General features: G+C 36.2%; 1 protein-coding gene across 6 annotated transcripts in view; it reads right to left on the bottom strand.

The window, feature by feature from the left end:
- Positions 1-14625, bottom strand: part of LOC129773218 (dual specificity calcium/calmodulin-dependent 3',5'-cyclic nucleotide phosphodiesterase 1A-like) — a 544686-nt gene that overhangs the window by 242994 nt on the left and 287067 nt on the right. For 3 of the 6 annotated variants that reach the window (XM_055776806.1, XM_055776807.1, XM_055776810.1), the window contains one exon: positions 9030-10551. The exons of the other annotated variants lie outside the window; for them this stretch is intronic. In XM_055776806.1, coding sequence (XP_055632781.1) covers positions 9030-9336 — 307 coding nt within the window. In that variant the 5' untranslated portion in view covers positions 9337-10551. Of the gene's footprint in view, positions 1-9029; positions 10552-14625 lie in introns of those variants that run through there. 6 annotated transcript variants of the gene reach the window in all.

Raw genomic sequence — 14625 nt, 5'->3', positions numbered from 1 at the left:
ATTATGAGATATGCAAAATTTTGAATCAAGACTGAAATAGAAAATTGTTGGAATCTTCATTGAAAACCTAAATTTGAAAAAAATAAATATCCGTTTTTATCAAAAGCATACTTTTTTTTTTATTTGGATAAAAATAATAACTAACAAGTATTTATATACTATCTTATATATCTTCATTCATCGGAAGAAAGGCAGTGTTACAGCAAAAGAGGTTTTTCCAACAACAATTTTTTCAGTTTTCCTTCGAGAAGTTACTTCCAATATTTTACTCGTAACATTTTCATTTGTCTGTTTTTGGAATAAACATTTTTGACGTAGGACTACGTCTTACATTAAGGGTGCCAAATCAGAAAACAGGTCACGTTTTTATGAAATAAAGTTAACGTTAATAACTATTTTTACTGCGAACGGATTTCAACGATTTGCATACCAATCGAATCGGAAATTTTCTAAGATTTGTTTTATAAGCTATACATTACAAACCCATAGCCTGTATATGGTTTAAATTGCTGAAAATTGGAAGCATTCCCATTTCTCCATACATTTGTTCTGTTCATTTGTGTGCTCTCCCGAACAGAGCTGTCAATAACGGGCAATTTATGCAGCCACTAAAATAGAAACAACGAAGGGGGATAGCGAAAAGAGAAGATTTGCGATGTAAAATCCACCCTTTCATAGTAAGCTGTCGTTAGCGTATAAGTATTGCATGTTCTCTGAGGAAAATTCTCAGAATCTTTGGTCGAGAGTCGAGAAACGATTTTTCATAAACGGTCTTTCTCATGATGTTTCATTTTTATCGCTGCGACTGTGTGCATCTGTTAGACGCGTGTTTGATGCTTGTTGAATGTCGATGCACGGAAGATGCCTCTCGTTAAATACTCAGCGCAATGCGTGTATTGATATAAAGAAAAAATTTGCGACATATGACCAATTAGTGTATTGTTCTCGCAAATAACAAAGAATCATCGCTTCTCGAAATAATTCTACAAAACCACGCAAGCCATTAAATCTTTTCAGGGTCTCCGGAACTTTTTACTAAAGAGTTATTTATGAAATTTCGACGTATTCGCAAATTATATCCGAAATGATAAACCAACAAATTAAAAAAAAAAGATTGCGTAGTCCTACGTCCTATGCGGTCGTGTGTCGGATACAACCCATCGATTTTTTGTTTTTGATGAACATTTTTAACAATTTCCTACATTTCAATCTGTGACCAACATTTTGCAAGTTTTATAGTTTTGGAGTTGAAATTTTCAGTAGTTTTTTGAATGTTTTTTTTTCTATCTGTTCAACGAAAAATAAAGATCGTGTCGATTTCGGGAAACCATAGCATCATCTTACATATATTCTATTTTATTCTACATTCTAATCGTTTTGTTGTAATCTTCCGTCGTCTTCAACGCAGTTTAAAACTGCATTCTTCTACAACATGTTTGTTCACTCGTATTTTTTATACTGGCCATAATGTTGAAGTTCTCGCCATTGAGAGATTGCTGCAGGGATCTTTTGATAGTTTATATATTTTCCTCAAAAATCTACAGCATCACTACATTGAATTGCGGAAAAATCAATATTCAATTTATTTTATTTCTTCGTCAGTACTTTCATTAAATGAAGAAAAAATATCAGCAGTGGATAAATTGTTGAATATTTTTTTAAAATTTTTATGTTATTTAATTTGATTATTGATATATTTACTATAGTTTCACCATTAAAGTTGATTTTACCTTCATTCTGACGAATAATCGTTATATAGAATCTTATGATATTGACATTAAATTCGAAAAGCTTCTCTTGAGCAGTACTGGAAATAATCAATTCATTCATTTGAATTCGAACGCAAAATACCATCAGCCATCAGTCGACAACACTTCTCTTCACACCAATATCGCGGGTTCATTGGCTACTTTGATGTACGGGCATGCTTCGTTCATACGGATCTCTTTTCACTGTATCCCTTCTATACGATTGATTAACCGTACCTTCATTCAAGCCGCTTATCATACTGTTATTTGAGATTTACGTTTGTCCCTATCAATGAACTAGTGACCGACACCCAATTGACACCCGACGATGCTTTGGTTTGTTTACAGAGAAAAACAGAGGAGCAACTGTCGAGAGTGAATTTTTCATTTCTTTCATTCTTACGTTTCTCGCATTATTGTGAGAGTGTGATGCTGACACATGAGTGAGGGGCATTAGAAAATGCTCTCCCACCGCCTGCTCTGTGTATGCCCTGCTTATATAAGACAGCGAATAAACCGAAATCATGCTTCAATGCGGATAGCCGAGATTGTGAGAATGAATTATTTGTTCTCCTTCGGGCAAATACATTCATCACATTCAAATGAGAAGGAATAACGTTCGTTTGACAATGAACCATTTCGGGAATAGTTGACAAGGTTAGCCAAATTCAAGCGATCGATCAATGCTTCTCTTTGGTGACGAATGGTGTTTTTTTTTTCATTTTCGTCGATTTCTTTCGATTGAAACTGAATTTTCACCGCACTGCTCTTGAGTAATACAGCTCGGACACGATTATATACAGTTATTGATTTCTTTTCACTGTATATAACCGAATCCTGTATATAATCGAGTCAAAAAAAACTTTTTTTAATTGTTTTTTTTGCATGTATTTTTTGTTTTTTGAAAATAAAAGAGGAATTTGATTTTTGATTCATCCCCTTAAAGTCAGAAAACACCTTTCTCACATGAAAAAAAAAATTTACCCTGTTTATCTCAGGAGGTAATATACGATCATATTTGATGAAAAAAAATCCTCCTACGCATATGTTCGAATTTTAACAATGACAGAGTTTGAGAACTTTTTTTTTGTTTCGGACTCTGTTGCCTCAAACCGGCTCTACATTAAAAAGTACGCCACGGAAGACGATTCTGATGCTTTCATTGAAAGATGAAAAACTTAATCAGTGGATTTTAATAACATTTTGGAAGTGAAAAACTTAAAACTTTATAATTTTTTATTTGTTATTATTAATTTCATCCTAACAATTTATATTAAACTGAATTGTTTCTATCAATGAATTGAAGTTCTTTAACCGCTCTACAATTTGTTCTCTGACGCCCAACTTCTATCTTTCTTAATTTGGCTGCAATATCGATATAAACAATTCCTGGTGAAAATTCAAGCAAAATCTTCAAAAATCACGATTTTTACCCCACTGTACATGTAATAGCCACTTGAACTTCACCTTAACGTTGAAAGGTTACATTTCTTCTTGAAATAAGCCATATTTGAAACATAAAAAAAATCTCCAAACTGTATATAATCGAGTCCAAAATTGTATATAATCGAATCACATATAATCGAGTCTGTATATAATCGAGTCCGACCTGTATTATACTCTGATATGTCTTTCTACATCAATAACTCTGCGGCTACTCGTTCTTAAATTCGTAAAATATTCTGGGTTTCTTGAAATTATCTAGCACTGTTTTAAAAAGTCTCGACATATTTGTGCGTAGTGAAAATAATTAGGGATTCTCGCTCTGGAAAAGCTTATTCAGTCGATTTACAACGTTCATACATATTTGTTGAACGAGAAGTTATCAAAGCTCTCCTTTGAGCAGAAAAAATCAGCGTTTTTATGGAAACTGGTTGCCTTATCTTCTTTAGTTCATCAATTATTCTTTTATTATCGTATGCCTTAAATTTACTTTCTTTATTCAATTCAATCTACTTTCTTTTTCTTCGACTATCGTTTTTCTACCATCTGTCATTTCTACCTTGTCATTTGTGGACGACTCACACACAATCAACTGTGGGAACTAGGGGACTTGCTGATTCTTCCTCAAACGCCGTAACAATATTGGTAAAAAAGTTTGCTACTGCTTTCTACCAGAAAAAATTGATTTTATGTTAGCATTGTACGTGTACGAAGAGCTTTATTACAGTTCTCATTTTCAACCAGGGACTTATAATTTTCATTCTGATAAAGTAAAAAGAATGAACACCAGGATAAATCAGGATCGTTTCTGTAAAAAATCAGGCTAAGTTAAGAGTTTGTCAGGATATCAGGGAACGTGCCAGAAATTCTGGGAAATCCTGAAAAATCAGGAAAGATCGCATCTCTGGGTACAGTTCCTATAGAGAAATCTAAATATTGAACACGTGTATTATGATGAATTCACTAGTTAGTAATGATTGAGTCATGAGGTTATTCATTAAGGACTGGTTGGACCTGCAAAATAAAACAACTGTTCAAAAATTGCTTTCAGCGCTACCGAAGCTTACGAAGACGACGCAAACGAACTGTTTCTAGAACTGGAAATGACGTTTCGCATATTGACCTTCATAAGTTTGTGTACTCGAGGTACTCGAGGTACATTTGTAGTATTGGTGCAGAGGTAACGGGAGCTGGGGGTTTAACTGAAAGCCGATGCAAAGAATATCGGAAGAATAAAAAAAATATTAATTTTCTATACCAATGTCAACTTTTGAGTGAAACCTTTTGATGACACGTATGATTTTAACCTGACTAAGAACGCTTTTAGAAATAGGATATGAAGTTTTCCATAGTTATAAGCAAACACTTATAGTCTGTGCGATAAGCCGAAGACGATGTGAATAAATAAAATCATAAATATATGTGTTTTCGTAATTAAGATTTATTTTTATACAAAAAACTGGCAGCTTTCAAAAAATGCTTTAATATGGTTAAGATTTTTTCGGTCTGGAAAACGATTTCGGTCATCAAAAACGATTTTTTCCAGTCGGTCAAACGGTAAAAGGTTAAAAAAAATTAAAATTTGTATAGACAATATATATACAATATAGACAAAAATAAGCAGAAAAAGTATTTCTCAGAAAGAAAAAAGCCTTTCAGAACTTTTTCTTTGTTATGTAAATAAGTATGAGTTTACCAAAAACAAACATTGAGTCTCAGTTTTAGTGACAGAGATTGATTAACACACGCATATTTCATAGCACAAAATGTTTCTACTGAGTGGCACAGGTAATTGGCACAGCAGCAATATTTCCAAATAAACTATCAGATTTCACAAATTGTGTTCGCTGAACGAAGTCTAGATTGAAACTAAAAATTAAATCCACGGGATAGACCAATTCATACCTTTCGCTAGAAACAACGTGACATCGAAGAAAAAACCCAAACCATGTAAGCAAACGTCCGAATTACATACAAATATTATTTGCTGCATTGTGAGCGGCAAATTGAATCTGAAGAACATGCCTTTTTTATTCGTTATTGTTTACTTGTTCTACGTTTCCACTATACATGTGTTGGGCAATCAAAAGGCCGTCATAATTTCTTATCAATTTGAGTATTTTGAATGAAAATCTATCCATTAATTGAAGAAATATTAATTTACAAAATCTTTACACTTTTTCTAGTCTACTCATTGAAATGAGCCCAAAAGATACAAATAAAAAAAAATTATGGTATTTGAAAAATCGTGAAAAAAACATTTTTCTTACTACAATGCATAATAAATACTGCATGCTGATTATTCACCAGACTTTGGGTCTTCCTATTATCCTATCCTACCTACTTATCCTACCTATTACCATCACTGATTTGACCTATTACTTTGAATAATGTTAGTATTTTTAACCATCTGAATACAATAAACATGTATTCTGATTCAAAATAATTCGATTTCATATTTATACATCTGGGATTAGCTCTTGACTCAAGTAAATCAAAGAAGAATGTATATGATTATTGAACATTAAAACATATAAACATAATAGGAGTACCTATAAGTTTCTTGGTTTTTTTTTCAAAAATTAATGCTTTATTCTGCAAAAAATGTTACAAATTTAATATTCAAAGTATTGTCCTCGCTAGTCACAACTTTTTCCCATCTTTCTGGCAATTCAGGGATCCCTTGGTGGACATAATTGGTCGATTTGTCGGCTAACCACGAATCGATCCAATTTTTGACTTCATGTTGCATCGATCAAAAAAGGTAGCAATCGGACGGAGCAATGTCTGGAGAATAGACCGGCTGGTGGAATAGGACCTCCCATTTTAGCGTTTCCAAGTATGTTTCGACCGGTTTCGCGACATGCGGCCGAGCATTGTCATTCTGCAAAATAACTTTATCGTGTCTTTGCTCGTATTGTGGCCGTTTTTCCTTCAGTGCACGGCTCAAACGCATCAATTGTCATCGGTAGAGGTCCCCCGTAATGGTCATAGCTCATAGTACACCACACCCAGCTGGTCAAAATACAATAGACCGCATAACCTCCTGGCCGTGAATATTCCGCGCGGCCGTCGATGTTGATGCATGGCCGGAGTATCCATACGTTGTCCGACGTTTAGGATTGTCGTGAAGGACCCACTTTTCATCACCAGTAACGATTCGATGCAAAAAAACCCTTTCTTTTATGCCGTTGGAAAAGTTGTTCGCACGTGAAAAAACGACGTTCGACGTCTCGTGGCTTCAATTCATACGGCACCCAATGTCCTATCTTTCGGATCATTGCCATTGCTTCTAAACGATCGGATATGATTTGCTGAACTAGTCCAAGTGTATCTGCAAGTTCTTGTTGCGTTTGTCACGAATCTTGATCGAGTAAAGTCTTTTTTGGCGGTCCGGAACGTTCTTCGTCTTCCAAGTCAACATTACCGCTTTTAAACTGTGCAAACCACGTCTGGCACGTTCGTTCAGTTGGAGCATGGTCACCATAAACTTCTACCAAAATGCGATGACTTTCCGCAGCTTTTTTCTTCATATTGAAATAATGAAGTAACACTCCCCACAAGAACACTCTCGTTGGTACGAAATTCGACATATTCAAAGTGGTAAAAACTATGTTGCTAACGCTTCAACTTTCTGACATAAGACGCTCATTAACAGTAGCTTTCCAACGAATGTCTGGAAATTCGATTCACTGGAATAATGGAATAAATAAATAAAAAAAAATGATTATGTAACTTGCTAAAATCCTCTTTTGAATTGAACGAATAAATTATCCAGTCAGCTCTCTTTAGTCTCTTTAGTTTTTTTAGTTTAAGAAATGAAAACCTTATTCCTTGACAATCCCACCAAACACACAGCAGAACCTTCCTGGCCGTTAATGAGGGCTTGGCCACCGTCTGAGCCGCTTCAGCGGGCTTCGACCACGACCGTTTGCGCTTCACGTTGTCGTAAGTGACCCACTTTTCATCGCCAGTCACCATCCGCTTCAGAAACGGGTCGATCTTGTTGCGATTCAGCAGCGATTCACATGCGTCGATACGGTCAAAGATGTTTTTTTGCGTCAACGTGTGTGGCACCCATACATCGAGCTTCTTTGTGAATCCAAGCTTCTTCAAATGGTTAATAACAGTTTGATGACTTATCCCCAGCTCTTGGCCGATGCTACGGCTGCTACTATGCCGGTCTTTCTCGGCTAATTCAGCGATTTTGTCGCAATTTACGACGACAGGCCTTCCGGAGCGTGGCGCATCTTAGACGACCTCTACACCAGAACGAAAACGTTGAAACCATCGTTGTGCGGTGGAAATGTAAACTGTATCGGGTCCATAAACTGTACAAATTTTATTGGCAGCTTGAGATGCATTTTTGCCTTTGTCATAGTAGTACTGTAAAATATGTCGGATTTTCTCTTTATTTTGCTCCATATTTGCAACACTATAACTCACGAACGACTTAACCAAACAAAACACTGTCAAGGACTTTATTATACCTTTCCATCAAGCTATAGTATGACTCGATACAATGAATACAACTAGAACTACGCGCTTACAACGACACCTCGCGGAAATACCGCAGGACTTTTTTGACAGCCTAATATATACATTTAAAAATGGGTTTCTGTCTGTCTGTCTGTCTGTCTGATTCTTATGGACTCGGAAACTACTGAACCGATCAACATGAAAATTGGTATGTAGGGGTTTTTGGGGCCGGGGAAGGTTTTCATGATAGTTTGAGACCGTCTCTCTAAGGGAAGGGGGGGGGGGGGGGTTCGTCTGCCATACAAATTAAACACAAATTTTTACATTACTCGGGAACTAATTAAGCAAATGAAACGAAATTTGGCATGTGGTGAATTTAGGGTGCAATAAATGATTCTATGGTGGTTAGACTCTCCACCCCTCTCTCTAAGGGGGGGCTGCCATACAAATGAAACACAAATTTCTGCATAACTCGAGAATTAATCAAGCAAATGAAACCAAATTTGGCAGGTGGACGTTTTAGGGTGCAATAAATGTTTTTACGGTGGTTTGATACTCCACCCCCCTCTCTAAGGGGGAGCTGCCATACAAAATTCAACGGGGTCGATTAGAAGATCAATCAATGAACAGTTCTGCGATGGGCCCATGAACTTTCTCATAGTAAGAAAACGTGAATGTTTGAAGGTATTGATAACAAAAAACAAATTTTGGGCGGGACGAAGTTTGCCGAGTCAGCTAGTATGAAATAAATAAAAAAATAATAAAAATATAATTTATTCTCTTTATTACTTGTTTTCATGGAAATACTGTATTAGAATATAATGGCTTTTAAATAGAAATAATGGAAATAGATCAAAAGCAGTTTCCTTTTACCTATGCCACTTGTTTTTTTCCAATGCCTCATTCATGTGTATGTAAATGAACATAAATGCATAATAAACCATTTGAATACAATGAGCATGTATTTTGATTCAAAATAATCCGATTTCATATTTCTACACCTAATATAAGCTATTGACTCAAGTGAATCAAAGAAGAGTTTAATTGATTATTTAACATTAAAACATATAAACATACATTCATAACATTACAAGAGAAATGAATAAGACCTTCATTAAATTAAGCACACTATCAATCCAACATCAATCGTTCGAGGGAAAAAAATAAAATGCTTTGGTAGTCAAATTGGTTTATCAGCTCAAACAGCACTAGTGTTCAAAATTAGATCAAAAGGGGCTCAATCTCATACCGCAAACATACGCAAGCATCCTAATCAATTATCTGAAGAACGTTTTCGATTAATCTTTCCTATTTGGCAGGAAAGTGCACATCAAACACTATCTCGTTCCAAGTACTCACCAATAACATACGAATACCCGTCGAGAGTGAGCACACACTTTCTGGTGGCGGTGCCGGGTGGATATCTCAAGGAGCGGGTTAAGAGATTCTTTCCGGTCGTCATTCTGCCACTCAGTGGATCGGAGTGACATTTGTGTACGGTATCCTTGCCACAAACAACACAATCCCCACAGTCCCCGTAACACTCGTGGCACTGGGCCGTCGTCTCCTGTCTTCTGTATTGGACGGTTTTCAGAGCCCCCGAAGAGGACGATGCTGTGGCTGCCGCCTGAGCTAGTTCTTCGTCACTGGAGCTCGAATCGGCCATCTTCACTACGCACTAATTGCAAACGATTCCGATCGATTTTATAGCTAGTCGTGAGATGAATAAATAAAACTAATATGCACAGTTATGATTTTTTTTTGTCACACAAGAATATTACATTCAGCTTAGAACGATTTTTGTCACATAACTGCTACGCATACAGAATTTTTTCTTCCTCACTTAATTTTCTCCAATATCGTTTTTATCATAATGATCATTCATAAAATATATTCTTCTGACATTTCACTACAGCGAGAATTTTTATAGCCGTTTTGACTCCGAACTTTTCGCTTTAACTTCTTTCGGATTGCGCGAGCAGCAACTTTTTTTTCGAATAAACTTTCACATCTCCCACCACCGGTTATCGATTCATCTTATTTCAGAACGATTTTCTCACTGATGATAGACGATAAATTGGAATAAATTGCTTTATTAATTAACTGAACGGCTTCCGTTCGTTACCGTAGCACTTGCAAGCATCCCCCCGGAAGGTATTTATATTCAGATTTCGTAGCTTGGATCTTTTGAGATCGCCCGGGATATTCAGCAGGAAATCACGTATCGCTTGGATACAGGACGGAGGCGTTCGTCAGCTCGATTCTTCCCAGCAGTGCAGCCTGGTGTTGGGTCACGTTTCTACGCTCGAACGAATTGCATTGCTTGGGGGCTGTTGATGTTGTTTTCGCGATACGGTCGATTGGATGGTATTTTTATTTTCTCGATTTTTCTTTCACTTTCACACAGCTTATGAACCGGAGTGGGTGTGACAGTGGGTGGCATACCACAGTCGACTACTTGAGCTCGAAAATCAGCGGCGTCCGTGGAAAGCGGCGAGTTGCAAATCCAAACACCAAATGCAATTATGCAGCTTAATTAAAACTTTAAAACTTTCTTTATGCTGCTGACTGCGCCGCGTCGAGTGACGATGGATGCTGTAAAGGGCATTTACGCTCCACTCTTCTATGCTGCCGCAAATTCTGGTTAATGTAAAATTTTGCGAATGACGAACAGCTACTGGACGGGAACCTTAGGACTTTAATTGTGGTCGGAGTTTGAGGCTATGCGAGAGTTGAGCGGGGACGCGGCGGCGAACGAATTGACAAATATCTGCGGCACGGGTTGTGTTGACTTGGCCAGTCTTGGTCGAATACACCTGATGATTTCGAAATTGCACCAATTTTCATTTAACACTGAACGACGAATTTCGGTAGCACTTCACTAGATTAAGCAAAAAATGAACAAAACAAATGTTGAGTTGTTCAATGGAGCGAGTTATTAAAGTGATCAAAATTTTGTTAAAATTGATAATTGAAGGAAAAACCTGTTAGTACATGTCAATCAATGATAATCTATTACGAGACGGATGTCATGGGGCAGCACAACTCAGAGAAACACGGCATCAAAAACAACTGAAGTATTTTTTTTGTTTCCAATGAAACGCAGCAATGTTATTTTGCAATTAAAAAAGACGAACGACTTCTTGTCATTACAACGCTGAGAAATTCCTGCGAAACGTAATTAGCTCGTACAAAGAAAGCTTGATTAATTCTGGAAAAGTTGATTATTACTCTCATCAGCTGAAGTTTAAGTTAGTTCGGAATTACTTTGCTGTTAATCCGCCGAGCATCGATGAACGAAAAGTTATATTGACGCGGAAGCGTGGGAAAAACATTTTCCAATTGCAACAAATTTGCTGCAAATTGTGTTGGTAATCCATTTCCGGACACAGACCTGATGTGCCGACAAATATGTTCAAATATACAGCACTCGTGAGCCGTTTGATGAACGCCACTCAGCGTGTGTTTAGAACAGCCACCAATCGAGTCGAAAAGCTGATTGATAGATTGATTGAAGTACTGATTGAACTGTTTGGATGAGTGTTAAACGTAAGCCTTCGTCGTTCTCGCGAACTTGGGATAAAAAATCATCCGCAATTTATTACACCCCAACACTTTCGGGATGTGTGCTTTCGAAATGGCACATACGTTTGAAGCGCTTTGTTTTTGGGAGGGATTTCACTAGAAGTGGGTTGAACGTCGAACATGGTGTATTCGAATGTACAGGGTTTTCCAACTTTAAATTCCGAAAGTAAATTGAAATAAAATACACTTAGAATTCGAATTTCGATGAAACTTTTATTTCAAATTAACGTTTGGTTTATGTCATTATGTGTGAAATACAACATCATTCAAATGTCCACCTAGGGCTTCCTCGCACACCTTGATCCGGAACAGGTAATTTTCTATGACTTTTCGGCACATATGGGGCGGTATCTCGGTCATAACTTCACGAATGTTGTCTTTCAAATGTTCAAGAGTTTACGGAGAGTTGGCATAGACACGGTCTTTCGCATAACCCCATTACTGCTCTAATATTTTTTAAATTTCGTTTTTCATGTGTCTTAATTTTGTCGGTATATCTAGAGCATTGCGTTGTACAGAAAAAAAATAAAGTACTTGTGGAAAGATCATTCGGATTAATGAGAAGAACACTTAAAAAAATCCGAATTATTTTAATTTTTTTTATTTTAATCTTACAATTGAAAACCACGAATACAATAAAATAATCGATTTCAAGAAAATAAAAATAATAATGCAGACGATGAAAAAAACTATTTTTGTGTCTCGTAATGCTTTTAAAAATTCAGGAAAACTTACGCCACATGTAGAAAAAAAGACACACACGAACGCATTTAAATAAAAATTAAAGCAGAAGTGGGTCTCAAAGTTATATTATTTTTTAAAAATTTCGAAATGCCAGAAAATATATAATTTTTTTGTACCGCGTATTTAAATTTTTTTTCATTATTTGATTTTTTGATGAAAAAATTGCCTGAAAATATTTATCGATACACCTTAGTAAGATGTACTTTCAGCATTTTCTTGTTTTCTTATTTTTCTCTCAAAGCTATTGAGAATGGCGTGGAAAAAACGAAAAGGTGCATTTTTCACCATAGATCCTGTGGTGGACCATATAAGGACTCAAATATATGGTACTACTGCCAAAATGTTTTTTTAAGAACCCTATACAATATTTTCCATATAGCTGGTGATTTGGTTTAGGGGGATTTTTACTCCCTTACGCAGCTAGGCCCTCTGAAAATATGAAAAAAATGGTACCGCGCAACATTGAAAAAAAATCACACATATCTAGAAAAGCCGTAGGAACACATTTAAATATTAATTAGAGTAGTACTGAATCTCTAAATAAAAAAAAAAAAAATCAAAATTTCAATATTTTTTTTAGTACTAAAATTTTGGTTGAATTTTTTTTCTAGATACACCGTAGTAAGATACACATTCAGTATTTTTTTTTCAAATTTTTATCTCGAAGCTTTTGAGGATGGCGTGAAATAAACGAAAAAGTACCGTTTTTCATTATAGATCCCATGTTAAACCACATAGGGGTTCAAAAAAACTGCCAAAATTTCTTATTTAATATCCTATACAATATTTGCCATACAGCTGGTGATTTGGTTTGGGGGCACTTTTCACGCCCTTACCCGGCCAGGCCCTTTCTCTGCTGAGAGTAGTCGCGATTTCACTGAAAGAATTATGACTATACTTGATAATGTGAATACGGTATCACGATTAAATTGGACGTTCTTTCAATCATCAAAAAGTTTCTACAATATTTTTTGTTTGTTCCAATATAGAAAATTCTAAATATAAACATACTCCAACACTCGAACTACTTTTCTTGAGTCATTTTATCTAAATCAGCTTGAACGGAGAGATAGTCACTGAAAGTGACTGACTGTCAGTGAATCTGTTCCTTGACTTTGATTTCATTTCTTCCATAACTCATACAATTGCTAACAAATATTTGTGGATTCAAACAAAGAAGTAATGAATGAATATGTTCTATTAGTTCTGGAAATCGCGCTTCTGGAACAAATCTGGAAATCCAAGACATCATGGTTTTCAAATTTGTCACGCAACTCTAAATCACATTGCGTTTCAATGAGTTCCATCTGCATATTTTCATCGAAACTGAATGGAGTAGAGAAAATTGGAGAATTCTTTCATGTGCTTTGAAGTACCAAAATCAGCGATAAAAATCAGCATTAACCGACTGGAGTGCATCAATATTTTTCTTAGTTGTCGACGCTTGAGAAATTCTCAATGTCAGAAAATGGATAAAATGAAAATTTCCAATATGTTTTTTAAACTTGAGTGCCATGCTTGACCAAAAACTAAATTGAAACGACCAACTGGAGTGGGAAATATCTAAAGCCCAGACTGCGCTCTGGAATTGTAGTAGTATATTCGGGAAAAAGTGGGACTAAAACCGAGAACGATCACTGGATTTACTCGGCAATTGTGAGACCCAGACTAACATATACTTCACTAGTGTGATGGCCTAAAACTACACAAATGTCAGCTCAGAAAAAGCTCGATAAACTACAACATCTGGCATGCTTATCAATAACTGGAGCAATGCCCAGCGCACCCTCCAAAGCCCTAGATGCTCTTTTATACCTTCTATTCTTGCACCAATATGTGCAATTTGAAGCGGAAAAAGGTGCTCTTAGGCTGAAACGTATATCAAAATTTTCTAGAAGCAGATTTCACAGGGCATTACAAATCCTTCAACTGAACACTGTGTTTCCAAAGATATGTAAGAAGTCGGTTGAACTTAAGTATATACGGTAGAATATAATAACTATCTTCATTCAAAAAACTGGCCATTTGAACTTGATTGTTGTGTTCAGGCGCGAAACATTCAAAAAACTAAAATTCCAGTGTTCATAACTATAGAACCAGATGGAAAAACTCTCACTCCTTTTCAAAATTAACGTCAATTTCACGTGAATTTCAATAAGTCTCCAATTCAAAGATCATCTTTAGTTCTCAATCAGTTCGAATCAAAAAATTTAAAATAACCCATTCGGCGTGGTTTCTACCAAGCTGCGGCATGTTGTAGTGTGTATCTTGTTCTACACAGAGGATACTGCTCTTTGAAGCTCTTCAAATCACTCATACTGCTTGTAAGCTGCATCTACTATTCGTCCGATCACTCCTAATAAGTTCCTGATAGGGTTTTGATTCGGTAAACAAGCTAACCAGTCCAGAACATGTAGCCCCTATTCATTAAACCATGCCATGATCTTCCAGATTTTATGAATTGATGCCAAGTTACCCAATTATCAAATTGTATTTGATGAAAAAACAGAAGTAAATGATTCTGAAGTACTTTATTGCACTTCTGACTGTTCATTCGTGTTGATGGTAAGCCATCATCATCTAAACCATGCCTTTTTGAGAGAATTCTCCCCAAACCATCAAACTG

The sequence above is a fragment of the Toxorhynchites rutilus genome, chromosome 3 (assembly GCF_029784135.1).
Source record: "Toxorhynchites rutilus septentrionalis strain SRP chromosome 3, ASM2978413v1, whole genome shotgun sequence".
NCBI lineage: Eukaryota > Metazoa > Arthropoda > Insecta > Diptera > Culicidae > Toxorhynchites > Toxorhynchites rutilus.
The sequence above is the reverse complement of the archived record's forward strand: the minus strand, read 5'-3'. Positions and strand labels throughout refer to the sequence as shown.